This window comes from Colletotrichum destructivum, chromosome 1, assembly GCF_034447905.1.
Source record: "Colletotrichum destructivum chromosome 1, complete sequence".
NCBI lineage: Eukaryota > Fungi > Ascomycota > Sordariomycetes > Glomerellales > Glomerellaceae > Colletotrichum > Colletotrichum destructivum.
Genome location: NC_085896.1, coordinates 3,894,208 through 3,906,728, shown reverse-complemented (window position 1 = coordinate 3,906,728; position 12,521 = coordinate 3,894,208). Strand labels below are relative to the sequence as shown.

At 56.9% G+C, this 12,521-nt stretch overlaps 5 protein-coding genes across 5 annotated transcripts; 4 read left to right on the top strand and 1 right to left on the bottom strand.

Annotated features, from left to right (window-relative positions):
* Positions 1-1,903: 1,903 nt before the first annotated feature.
* CDEST_01174 (Putative PLC-like phosphodiesterase, TIM beta/alpha-barrel domain superfamily) lies at positions 1,904-3,046 on the top strand (the record flags this gene model as incomplete). The annotated part of the gene is made up of 1 exon (XM_062917333.1): positions 1,904-3,046. The coding sequence occupies one exon, from the start codon at positions 1,904-1,906 to the stop codon at positions 3,044-3,046; it is 1,143 nt and encodes a 380-aa protein (XP_062773384.1).
* A 1,361-nt stretch (positions 3,047-4,407) lies between these two features.
* On the top strand, positions 4,408-6,357 carry CDEST_01173 (uncharacterized protein). The gene is made up of 2 exons (XM_062917332.1): positions 4,408-5,070; positions 5,152-6,357. Exons 1-2 carry the CDS (start codon positions 4,832-4,834, stop codon positions 5,894-5,896), a joined length of 984 nt encoding a protein of 327 aa, XP_062773383.1. The 5' UTR covers positions 4,408-4,831; the 3' UTR covers positions 5,897-6,357.
* A 115-nt stretch (positions 6,358-6,472) lies between these two features.
* CDEST_01171 (Putative PAT complex subunit CCDC47 protein) lies at positions 6,473-9,348 on the bottom strand. Its single transcript, XM_062917330.1, has 3 exons — positions 9,106-9,348; positions 8,107-8,974; positions 6,473-8,053 (listed from the first exon to the last, which is right to left on the bottom strand). Exons 1-3 carry the CDS (start codon positions 9,182-9,184, stop codon positions 7,681-7,683), a joined length of 1,320 nt encoding a protein of 439 aa, XP_062773381.1. The 5' UTR covers positions 9,185-9,348; the 3' UTR covers positions 6,473-7,680.
* CDEST_01172 (Putative thiamine-binding protein) lies at positions 6,568-7,577 on the top strand. Its single transcript, XM_062917331.1, has 3 exons — positions 6,568-6,959; positions 7,131-7,233; positions 7,303-7,577. The coding sequence occupies exons 1-3, from the start codon at positions 6,785-6,787 to the stop codon at positions 7,370-7,372; spliced, it is 348 nt and encodes a 115-aa protein (XP_062773382.1). The 5' UTR covers positions 6,568-6,784; the 3' UTR covers positions 7,373-7,577.
* Positions 9,349-9,538: 190 nt separating the features above from the next.
* Positions 9,539-11,444, top strand: CDEST_01170 (Putative serine/threonine-protein kinase haspin). The gene is made up of 2 exons (XM_062917329.1): positions 9,539-10,571; positions 10,622-11,444. The coding sequence occupies exons 1-2, from the start codon at positions 9,612-9,614 to the stop codon at positions 11,288-11,290; spliced, it is 1,629 nt and encodes a 542-aa protein (XP_062773380.1). The 5' UTR covers positions 9,539-9,611; the 3' UTR covers positions 11,291-11,444.
* The last annotated feature ends 1,077 nt before the right edge of the window (positions 11,445-12,521 follow it).

Sequence of the window (12,521 nt, the reverse complement as noted above, 5' to 3'; positions counted from 1 at the left end):
CCTCGGACAACGCAGATCGTCGAGGAAGTCTGCTCTCTTGGTTGCCCATGCCGAGTAAGCATGCTTTCGAGGCGGTCACGGCGCCGAAAGCTAGACGGGAAGTCTGATGAGGCAAGGGGGTGGTGGTGGTGTGTGTGTGTGTGCGTGTGTGTGTGTCAGGTTGTCAGTGTGTGTCGTTAAAGGTTGAAGGGTGAGAGTTTCGGGATTAGGGGTAACTCTTCTTGGCCTAAAGCACAAGCACTTTCGACAAGCCCTGGGCGTGCGGCTGCAACTTCACTTCACTTCACATTCTTCCGCCCTCACCTTGGATGGATCAGTGGTTGACGAAAACATTCACCGCACAATAATGGAGGACAAATCCCTTTAGTGGTGATTCGGCTGACTTGGGGACGGCTTGATCAGGGGCACTCCTCGTCCAGGATTTGAAGGATGAGACGGCGAGAACCATTTTCCCCATGTGCCTTGTTTTTTTCTTCATCTTCAGTTTCTTGTCTCTCTCTCTCTCTTCGCCGGGCTGGGACTCGTCTCAAGTCCGTGGAGTCGGTCAGAGTGGGAAAAGGTGACAGGTAAAAGATGACACGCACGCCACATCCTCGAGGAATGAGAGCCGTCGTTGTCCCGCGTCCGTCAGCATAGCGAGTCCACCCTATCTCTCTCCCTCCCTCCCTCTAGCCCCGTCTCGGGCTTACTGCGCAGCACCCTAAAGCACCTTAGCGACGGGCTCGTGCTCGGTGTTGGTATTGGATAAAACGTCGCTCATGCTGCACTGCACGGAACGTCGTTCTGCTGACCCGGACTTGGACCGATGCATGCTTCAAGTGTCGCTGGGGGGGGCGGCGGGCTGTGTAATCCTGTGAGGTGAGATGTACACGTACACGCCTACGGCCCCGGGCTGTAGGCGAGCATGGGACAATTGTCGAAAAATAGAGTGGCTGCTAGTGGCGCTGGACAGAAGTAAAACATGGATGAAGAAAGAGAGAGAGAAATGCCGCCATTGTACGGGTAGCCTATGGGATAGCCAGACGGGCAAATAGTGCACATTCGTGTCCGTACAGAATACTTCGTACGAATCCAGCGACTGCGCCATGCCGCCATGCAGCCCGCCCACACGCCCGGAGCGCCCCCACGAGGGACGAGGGGACTGACTGGGGGGGGCCGCGCAACCAACAGGGTCCAACGTCTTCAGCCTTCAGCCTTCACCCTTTGCTCTCGGGCCTTGGTGTTTGGTGCTTGGTGCTTGATCCGCATCTGTCTGTCTGTCCGTCTGTCTGATGTTCTCTAGTCCCCATCGGTCATTGGGAGGAGGGGTGTCTACGGCCCACGGCGAGAGGAGCAGAGCTAAGAGAGGAAACATCCAAGAGTTCTCTTCTTCTCTCCCTCCTTGCCCCTCCCCACAGGTACCGTGAAGATCCTCTCCCATGTGCCGTGCATATTAAGACTGGGAGGATCCGGCACTCCTGTCCACGGTGGATAATACATCATATCCCGCACTCTCTCGCGGATCGTCACTTATACTACCTTGTCCGGTATCATCCAGTCTCTCGTTGCCCTGCTCACGCAACCTACTTCCCGTCTGGCCCTACTCCATCGACTCCGACCTCGCTGTTTCTCTCTCTTGCCCTGTTTTCCATCTCGCCAACCACCTCATTGTCGTTGTTATTGTTGTTGTTGTTGTGTGTGTGTGCCTGGTGCAGAGCAACGCCCCGTCGATCGTCACTCCGTCCTCACCGTCTGTCTCACTCTCACGCTCGAAATTTATTTAGGCGACGAGGCATCAGGCTTCAAGGTCTTGGTTCATTGGGAATCTAGGTTTCTGTCTTACAAACACACACGCACACTCACGCACGAGACATTCATACATCACATCACATCACAACACAAGAGTACATACACCATCGCCAACATGGTCTTCTCACTCCGCAAAGCTTTCGCGGCCGTCCTCGCTTCGACGGCAGCAGTCTATGCCCTCCCATCGGACTCAACAGCAGCGGCCGTCGACTCGACAACCGTCTCCGCCGAGTCCTCCAACACGACGGCCTGTAACAACTCGCCCTCGCTCTGCAGCCGCAAGTACAACAACATCACCCACATGGGCGCCCACGACAGCGCCTTCCTCCGCGACGCCAGCACCCAGAACTCTATCGCCGGCAACCAGTACCATAACGCCACCGTCGCCCTCAACTCGGGCCTGCGCCTGCTCCAGGCCCAGGTCCACCTCGTTAACGGTACCTCGGGCAACGTCCTGCAGCTCTGCCACACCACCTGCAGCCTGCTCGACGCCGGCACCCTTGAGAACTGGCTCTCGGCCGTCAAAGACTGGATGGACAAGCACACCAACGAAGTCGTCACCATCCTCCTCGTCAACTCGGACAACCAAGCGGCCTCGGCCTTTGGCAAGGTCTTTGAGTCGTCCGGCATCGCAAAGTACGGCTACAAGCCCTCGTCATCCTCGGCCACTTCGAACTGGCCCACCCTGCAGACCATGATCGACGCCGACACCCGCCTCGTCACCTTTGTCGCCTCCATCACCGCCGATGCTAACTATCCCTACCTTCTGCCCGAGTTCTCGTACGTCTTCGAGACCGACTACGAGGTCACCTCGGCTGCCGGCTTCAACTGCACCGTCGACCGCCCCTCGACCTACTCGTCCGCCACCGCCGCCGTCTCGGCCAACATGTTGCCCCTGATGAACCACTTCCAGTACCAGATCCTCGCCGCCGACATCCTCATCCCGGATGTCAGCGATATCGAGACCACCAACTCGGCCAGCACCACCACCGCCGGTGCCCTCGGCCTGCACGCCCGGACCTGCAAGGCGGAGTGGGGCGTCAAGCCCGTCTTCGTCCTCGTCGACTTCTTCGACAAGGGCCCGGCCATCGACACCGCCGACTCGCTCAACGGCCTCTCGGAGTCCGACATCTCGGGCCGCAGCAGCAGCAACAGCGCGACGGCCCGCTCGAGCAGTGCCAAATCCGCCGGCAGGTCCCCCGGCATGGAGACGGGCGCCCTCGTCGCCTTCCTCGCGGCCGCCCTCTTCTTGTTCTAAGGGCCCGTCCGAGCGCTGACTGAACGTTTCTCGTCAGATTTCCATGTGTAGAAAGCATGGGGAGCAGATAATTTCAGACGAACACACGGATCCATACCTACTTCTTGCCTCTTCTCTCTTCTTCGTCTTCCTTTTTCTCGTTTCCTTCTTTATTTCTTTGGTTGTGTTACGGCGGAAAATGCATAGCGATGGCGTTTTGTGTGAGCCGACGACCGTTGGGCAGGAGGCATGTTCAACAACAGAAATGTTCAAACCACGACGAACCTTCTTGTTTATTGTATTATCCTTTTTTTTCCCCTCTTTTTTTTCCTAAACTCTCTCATCACGCACACATTGGGGGAACCGGGACCCCGCGATTTGACGGACGACGTGCTTGGACCAGAAGCCCCTCAGAGTAAGGGCCTTGACGACGAATGACACCTCCCCCAACGAAAGGGGGTTAGGATAAGAGTATCGATATGGGATGGAATTTGGGCAAGGCATGAAGCCATAGCCCCTGACAATATCAAAAGTAAAACTCAAGCCAATATTTTGATCGACGTTCCTTCTTGACCACGTGTGATGATCAAGCAGGGCGCAGAGTTGACTGTCTGCCCCCTTTCACGGTAAACCGGCAGGGCGGCCCGCACATATATACACCACACCACACGTATACCTGTCATCTGGTAACGTGTGCATCGTCGGGAGAGCCGTGGTTCGACAACAGCGACAACCATGTCTTTCTCTCTCTCTCTCTCCTGCAAACGTATCAGACAACCAGCCCCCCCCTCTGCGGGCGGCCGGGCTCAGAGTTCCCGCTATCTCAAGACTGAAGCGTGCCAGGGCCTAGGGCCGAACAGAGCCGAACGGAAAAGGCGGCCCTTTCTCTTTTCGTTTTTTTTTTTTCGACGAGCACGATGTTTCGGATCAGCATGTCACATCAACTCTTGGCCCTCAGATCAACCCCCCAGGATCCCTGCCCCGCATCTGTTCTGGCCGCTGATGAGGATATCAAGATTTCCCTTCTGGGCCACCTCCCAAACAGTGCGTATGGAATCAAGCCTCCGTCTCCGACACCGAATCCTTGCCTTCGAGCATCCCCCCCCCCTCCCCCCTCTCCCCAAATGATGCTTTCAAACCACACGGTACGATGTATGCGATCACGAAAAAGAGCCCACCACTCGTCTCAACTTGCCGCTAGCGCGTTCCCGACTGCGCCCCCTGTCAACGGATTCGGGGGGTGCGCTGCAGTTGATCACGGATCAGATGGCAGCCTTTCAAGCCGCGATATGCGGCCGAGACTTTGCCCCCCCCCCCCCCCCCCCCCCCCAAACCTCCTTTCTCGATTCCCAAACGGCTGGGACACACGATGTGAGGGCCGCGGAAAAGCTTGTTGAGTCAACAACCCCCCGAGACTCGTTCCCCCCTCCCTTTTTAAAGCAAGGAAATGAGCGCGAAGGACTCGGGTGGTCGGCAAGCCCTACTTTGAGGCTGCGAAGCTTGTTTTCCTCTTCATCCCTCCCCTGCCCGCTCCCCCCTTTGGTATATATAAGTCGTCGTAGGGCGCCCGGCCACGGTTCTCTCATCGTGGTCCGGGTCTCTCCCTTTCGATACTCACATACGTTCTTCCTCACCCCCCCGTTCGTTTCTAATTCATTCGTTTCAATCTAGTCGACACCCAGATTGCTGTGCAAGCTGCGTTTGTTTGACACAGTTACTTTTTTATTTATTGATTCAAGAAAGAGTTCGTTGTAATATATACACAGCCGCCAAGCAGTGAACCCAACCCTACAGTCGACCGCCAAGATGATCTATCCGCTCGCCCTCACGACGATCCTCGCCGCCACGGCCACCTTGACTCATGGCTTGACCGTGCCCGGCTCCTCGTCCACCGGTGGCGGTTTTGGCTTGGGGGTCTTGCCGAGGCAGCAGAAGCAGGCCAAGTCGAGCTGCCTGAACTCAAACCTCATCCAGAGCGCCAGCGCCCTCACCGGCCAGGAGCCCGGGACGGACGGGATCAAGGCGGGACAGGCCAAGTCAGAGACGTACGTACCTTTTCCCATCCTCGGGTCCGGGCAGTTCAGCAGAGAGTGTCGGGGCTAACGCGGGACATGAACCACCATCAGCGACCCCAACAACTTCATCAACTTCTGCGAGGGCCAAACCATCACCAATGGGCAGCAGATCACGGCCGGGTCCTGCAGCGGTGTGCCCCAGGGCAAGATCCCCGCGCAGAAGAACATGATCTCGGCCATGATCACGAACCCGCAGCCCGGCACGACGGTCGAGGCCGGCAAGACGTTCAACGTGTCGGTGCAGACTACGCACCTCAAGGCCGGCGTCTTCGTCAACCCGACGACCAACTACTACACGGCGCCGCAGGACCTCGACAGCTCCGGCGACATCATCGGCCACTGCCACGTGACGATCCAGGACATCGGCTCCCTCAAGTCGACGACGCCGCCGGACCCGACCAAGTTCGCCTTCTTCAAGGGCATCGACGACGACGGCAACGGCAAGGGACTGCTGCAGGCCGTGGTCGACGGGGGCTTGCCGGCGGGCACGTACCGCGTGTGCACCATGATCGCGGCGGCGAACCACCAGCCCGTCATCATGCCCGTCGCGCAGCGCGGCGCGCAGGACGACTGCACAAAGTTTGAGGTCACCGGCGGCGGCGGCGGCGCGACGAAGGATGCCGGTGCGGCGAAGGATGCCGGTGCGGCGAAGGGGGCCGGTGCGGCGAAGGATGCCGGTGCGGCGAAGGATGCCGGTGCGGCGAAGGGGGCCGGCGACGCGACGGCCACGAAGCCTAAGAAGAGCTGCGACGCCACCAAGAAGAAGGAGAAGGAGAAGAAGAAGGGCGGAAACTGAGAGGACCTTGATGATGGAGGGGTGAAAGACACGCAGCGGTTGGTTGGTTGCTGAACTTGGAGATCGGGTCGGGGTCAGGTCAAGAGGGTTTGGTATACATAGCTTGCCTTTGTATCATGCTCGTGCTGAACCCGGTGCTGGCAGCCGGGTCGCTCGCAGTCATAGTCCACGTGGCCGCACCACTCTGCCTTTAATGGCACGACGTTCATCTCAAGGCAGTGGCTCCGTCCCCGATCCCGAGTGAAACGTAAGACATTGCGTCAACGTGATGTCTCGGTCGTTAGGTAGGTAGGTAGTTGAGAGATCGTCTTTTGTGGGAATCGGCCGCTTTTAAGGTTTCCCGTGCTTGGAGGGGGGTGTCGAACTTGCGGGTGATCGTCACGCCAAGTAGTGGGTGACAAGCAGAATAAATTTTCTTTAACAAGACGCTCCAGTGAGACAAGAACAACCAACGGTCTGGCAGATCAGCGAGCTGGTGAATTGGGTAGGTACAGACGGGGGGAGAGGGGGGTAAGGGGGGGTATGAGACGGGTGTTGCGTCGGATATGCAGTACAAAGTGGCGATGCCGCTAATCCCGATTGGGAATGAAAGCTTGCCCGCTCCTGCCCTCCCGAGTCAACGACACTTCGTGTGAGCTGCGCGGCTTTACCTCATCGCCGTGGAGGGGACACGGAAAGAGGAGTTTCTAATCCAACAAATCACGAGCAATCTCAGATATCCCTCCCGCTTTCTCTACCTCACTCATTTTTTTTCTTCCTCTTCTCATTGTTTTCGACAGTAGCAAGTCTCAGCCATCTTTGGTCTCCAACTCCTCTTGACAGCTAGTTGCCAATCTAATCTAGTCTAACCGACCACACCCAGCACTTACCACCCAAAGTCAGCCCACGATGTCGACCGAGGACTACTCCAAGATCCCTACGCCCGAGACGGCGTACTGCGACTTCTGCCTGATCCCCGTCGGGACGGGCAGCGTCTCCGTCGCCAACGAGGTCGCCCAGGTTCAGCGCCTGCTGAAGGCGAGCGGGCTCAAGTACACGATGCACTCGGCCGGTACGACCGTCGGTGAGTTCGCTGTTGTCCTATACTGAATGAAGTGGGCGGGGTTTCCGAGATACATACACACAGAGAGAGAGAGAGAGAGTGTGTGTGTGTGTGTGTGTCTGTGTCTGTGTGTGCGTATGTGTGTTTTGTGTGTGAACAAAGCTGACGAAATGTCTCTTCCCACCCACCCAGAGGGAAGCTGGGATGACGTCTTCCGCGTCATCGGCCAGGCGCACTCCCTGGTCCACCAGAGCGGCGTCGTCAGGATCCAGTCGTCGATGCGCGTCGGTTCGAGGTTTGTCTATCTGAAGTAGCAGTGAGTGCGCATGCGGGAATGCATCGGGGCTGATGATGGACTGCGCAGGACGGACAAGAAGCAGACGGCCGAAGACAAGGTGAAGCGGGTCGAGGGCATTCTGGCGTCGGACAAGTGAGTGAAGTGGGCTGTCGGAACAAACCTGCAGCACACGCACGATGGGGGTGGGAAACAGGCATGGAGATGGCGGCTTATTAAGTCTTTTTGACTGGCACAGGATAACACTATTTGATTTCCCGCGCCGCCCTTCGTGATAGTACATGTATACATCTCAGCCCAAGCAAGCATATTGTAGTATTGACACCGCGGACTCCGCGTGACCCCCTCGAACCATACACAACGCTGCCCCCTCACTCCCTTTTTGCCTCGGTTAGAATGATACCGAGATGAAATTACTTTTCAGGAATTACGACCGCCGCCACTACTCTAACCGCGCATGGTCTGCTTCTTCATGCTCTTCTTCAGGTCGCGCTCGCGCTCCCTCTCGAGGTACTTCTTCTGCGCCTTAGCGTCGAGAGCGCTCAACTCGGCGTCGCGCTTAGCCTTCTTCTGCTTCTCACGCTCGAGCGCACGCTCCTCGGCCTTCTCGGCGTCGGCCGCCTTCTTGAGCTGGGCAATGGTCTCCTCGCGCACGCTGCGCACCTTGCGCAGGACCTCGGGGCGGAAGTGGGCGCCGGAAACGAGAGCGTCAGGCGCGCGGACGAAGTACTCAAAGATGGGCAGCAGGGCGTCGTAGTTGTTGCTGGAGGGGATGCGGTAGCGAAGGTAGATGCGCTTGCGAGGGGTGGTCTCCTCCAGGCTTTGGGTTGTTAGCATCGGACAACAGAGAACCCAATTGTTATCATGACTTACGTAGTGGGGCGGTCAATGGGCTGGTCGGTAACAATGAGGTAGTCAAAGGCATCGCCGGCAGACTCGACGGCCTTGATGAGCTCGGGCGTCAACAGCTGCTCCGTGATCTCGGCACTCTCGCTCATGACAGTGACCCAGTTGGGGAGCTTGGCGTGGTCCTTGGTGAAGGTGATGGAGACGTCGTAACGGTCGTCGCGAACCTGCTTCATGCGGTCCTTGGAGACGATGGCCCAGACAAAGTTATCGTAGGTGCTCTTGTTATCCTTGCTGCGCAGCTCGTGGGTACCGGGGATGGAGGGAACAGTGAGGTTTTCCTTGCCGTCAAAGGGGTAGATGGTAGCCTCGACGGAGTCGTGGGGGGCCTCGATGGTGTCCATGAAGAAGCTGGAGACGGTCTCGACGATTCTCAAGGCCGGGTTGAAGCGCTTGGTAAGCGTCAGCTTGACGTCGACGAACGCAACATTCTGGCGACCGGTGGCGTAGCTGGCGAACTCGAAGAGCGATTTCTCGCGCAGCACGCCGCCGGCATCCTTGGGGTCGGTGTCGGTGGTCGAACGCGGGGAGAAGCCGACCGAGGCGAACTCGGACTTGAGCGTCGGCGCGTGAGCAACGGCCCAGGCCGTGGCCTTCTTGCGATTGAGACGCGCGCCGATGATGTGCAGAAGGAAGATGACAGCGCTAATGGCGAGAATGGCACCCTCGAGCTTGAACTCGCTGAGCGAGTGACGCTCGTGGACGTTGTACCACTTCGTGTAGGGAACGGCCGTGGCCTGGGGCGCGCCGCCGCCAAGAGTCGCGCCGCCGGGGGCAGCAGTGAAAGCGCTAGGCGTAGGCGACGGATCAGGAGCACCGGCGAAGTCTGCGAAATCTGTATGCGAATGCGGATTGCGTCAGTTTGAGGAGGTGGTGGTTTTTGTGGGTGCTGAGGGGAAATGGGAAGCTTTGACGGCACGGGGTGTTGGACACACTGCCTGGGGATTGCGATTGAGTATCACATACCGGCGTCTCCGCTAGGAACTGCGGATGCAGAGGACGATTTGGAGCCTCCAAAGAGACCGTTGATAAAGTTGGCGGCCATGATTGCGGTCGAGGGGGGATGGCTGGCTGGCTGGCTGCGGTGGTGTCAAGATCCAAGACTGCAGACAGTGAAGCTGCGAGCTTGTGAGGAGGTATGGTATCGCCAGCGGAGCGGAAGGCGAAATTAGGCCAGTCGTCAACCTGTCGTCAGCCAGTCACATCGCTCTTCTGGAACCTGGGGGCAATGACGTTGCCCCACACTGCTATCTCAAAGCGGTCGAGCCCAGCCGAGCGGGTCCTCGACAGCGGCTGGCGGAGGAACATGCCTTCCGTTGATCTGCCCGTCGTCTGGTCTGGTTGTCCGGACAACGTGCATTGAGCGTCAATAGATGCCAGCGGCACGCATTGCAGACGATTTGCAACGAACGACAATGGCAAGGCTTGAAGCTCGGCACACCTATGCTGAATGAAGACTCGACGAACACACAATGGCTCGAACCACAGCTGCCCGCACGTATGGCAAGGCCTCGACGAAAGCGAAGGCAAGACGACTCTTTGCTGAGGTCCCTCCTAGTCCGCCACGAAAATCCGATGCGGCGATTTCAGTAGCCAGTGATGATGATTCGGTCATCAAAATCACGGAAAAGCTGCACGGATTTGAGATCCAAGACGAGGTTTACTCCTCTGAGGACGAACTTTCCAGGGACTTCAACTCCATTGTTGTTGCGCTTCCACCACAACCAGCAAAGACGGAATCTCCCAAGCGGGAACTAAAGAAGACCCCAAGAGCGAGCAGGTCTGCGGCAACGCCAAAAGTCAAGAAGACACTTTCAACCCCAGCATCCAAGGTTGAAGCACTTGAGACCGAGGTCGCCGAGCCCGTCTCGTCGCCTCACCCCGGCTACCGTGTTCTCACTTGGGAAGAGGTCTGTCCACCGGGAGACACAATTGAGAAGATAGCCGAGGCCTCCTACGCCGAGGTTTATCGAGTCCGTAACGAACGCGGCACGAGCATCATCAAGTGCATCCGCCTCGAGTCACCAATCAAGGCGCAGACCAAGGCGCAGGAGCGTTCAGGTCTGGTCGATGAAGAGCCGCATTCCGAAGACGATATGCGTGGTGAGCTGCGCATATCCGAGTGGCTCGCTGACATTCCCGGCTTCGTCATCTACAAGGAGCGCTACCTTGTGAAGGGCAAAGCGCCCAAGTGTCTCCTGGAGACGCACCAGAGCTTCCATCGGAAGATGAAGCGCAAGGATCCGGACAGGCTGCAGTTTTATCCCAGTCCGAGTCGCTATCTGGCCGACACGACGTTCTTGGTGGTGGAATTGGGTGATGCGGGGACTGCCTTGGAAGACTTTGAACTGGAGAATTCGAGTCAGTTGTGGGACATCTTCTTCCATGTTGCCATTGCTCTGGCTAGGGCGGAAGAGATGGCCTGCTTCGAGGTATGTTTGGTGTGAACAGACGAGAAGGGTGTCATAGCTGACAAGTGCAGCATCGCGATCTCCATGAGGGCAATCTCTGCATACGCAAGACAAAAGAACCCATGACGCGCGACCCTAAGAAGGCAGGACCCTACTTCGGCTACTCCGGTCTCGATATTACGATTCTGGACTACGGCCTCTCTCGAGCTGAAGACCTGGAGGTCGAAGAGTCAGATCCTATTGCGCTCGACCTCGAGAAGGATCTCAGCATCTTCACCAGCACCCACGCACCGCAGTGCAAAGTCTACCGCCAAATGCGGTCCCTTTTGCTGCGTGGCGAACGTGGTCATCTGCCACCGTCGGCTCATAAAGTCCCCTATGCCAAGGGTATTGGCGGCGAGCCTCTTTCGTGGGACGTGTACGTGCCGTACACCAACGTTTTGTGGCTCGCATACCTTTATCAGTATATGGTCAAGGGATTCAAGGGCGAGAAGAAGGATGTCGCGGAATTCAAGAAAGTCACCAAGGAGATGTGGAAGTATCTGGACCCGGATGCCAAGGCCGGGACGCCAGCGTTTGGTAGTTCGGCCGAGGTTGTCAGGTTCGCGTTTGAAGCCGGGTGGCTTGATGAGTCGCACTTGATGGATGTCGGCGGCGAAGAAAGGGAAGACAGCATCATCCTCTCGCGGGAAGAGACGGAGGAGCTGGCACGGCGCAGATCGCCAAGGAAGTTGCGATGACCGGCGGTTGTCCGAGTCTGGGCTGCAATTTTTTGTAATTTTTTTTTACGGAGTAATTGCATATAAGGGAGGGCATTGGAGCTGGGAAACTGGATTCGGGCTAGAGGCGAATTGGTGAATTGGGAAGGCTGATTTAGGTGTGTCTATACCCGTTGGGCGTTATTACAATTGATTTGATGATTTTTTGAGGCTGCGTCGCTTGGAGCAAGGCGCCATGAGCTTGAAAGAGTAACAGAACTTCTACTTGAAAGATCGATCTTGTAGTCGACGATCTGCATGCAGAGATCGTTTCACGATGCTTTCCACTCTCACACGATTTTGACGATTGTTTCTCGATAATGGCCTGGGCCGTTCCGCTGTGGCGAAGCGTCAGTATTGGGGGAGGACCAATTAATATGTCTGCCAGCTGTATAAAATACACGTCTTCACTAACGAACACTCGACAATCAAGGTCTGGCTCGTTGGAGTGGGCTTGAATGCTGCCCATCTTGCTCAGGCGCACGGGCGTGGCCTTTTTTTATCCCCCCTTGTCGTCATCGTCCTTTGCCTTATGAGTTGTTCCTGAATACGTTCGGGATGGAGGCGGATAGAGGAAGAAGATCGCAAGTCAACACACAGCAATTACTGCCGCCGAGCGCGCAAATGGCCTAAGGCCCCCAAAGAGATCACGCTTATCCCGGACTGAGCTGCCGAATGTTCACCTGTCCAGTCCGATGGCTTGGTGAGGACATCAGCTGCCGGAAACGGAGATCAGGACATTGAGAGGGCGTATTCAGAGAGTGTCGCGCTATTACCGAATTCTTCTTTTTTTTTCTGGAATGCCGTGGCGAGGATGAGAGTCCGAATGTCGGATGCTCGCGTCTGGAACCCGCCCAGTCAGATATGCCCACTATTCGCCTCATGCCAGCTCGATACCAATCCAATGTCTGGCATACCAAGCGAACAACCCGCACACGCAATCGAGAAGCTTCGAAAAGCGTCGATCTGCGGGCCGATTCCTGCATGAAATAACTAGACCAAGTCGTCAGGGTAGTGAGTGATCAGGGTCCATGACTGACACCACGGCCAGTGGGTTAGCCCGTGTGTACTCAACATAGAAAACTGAAGCAGACAAAGATATACTCTCACACATCGTATCCTCTCATGCACCATGTACACTAACTGCCACGCCGTCCAAAAACCATTTTGTCTGGCTGACCAGATTGGTCGGCATAGTCCCTAACGGAATACA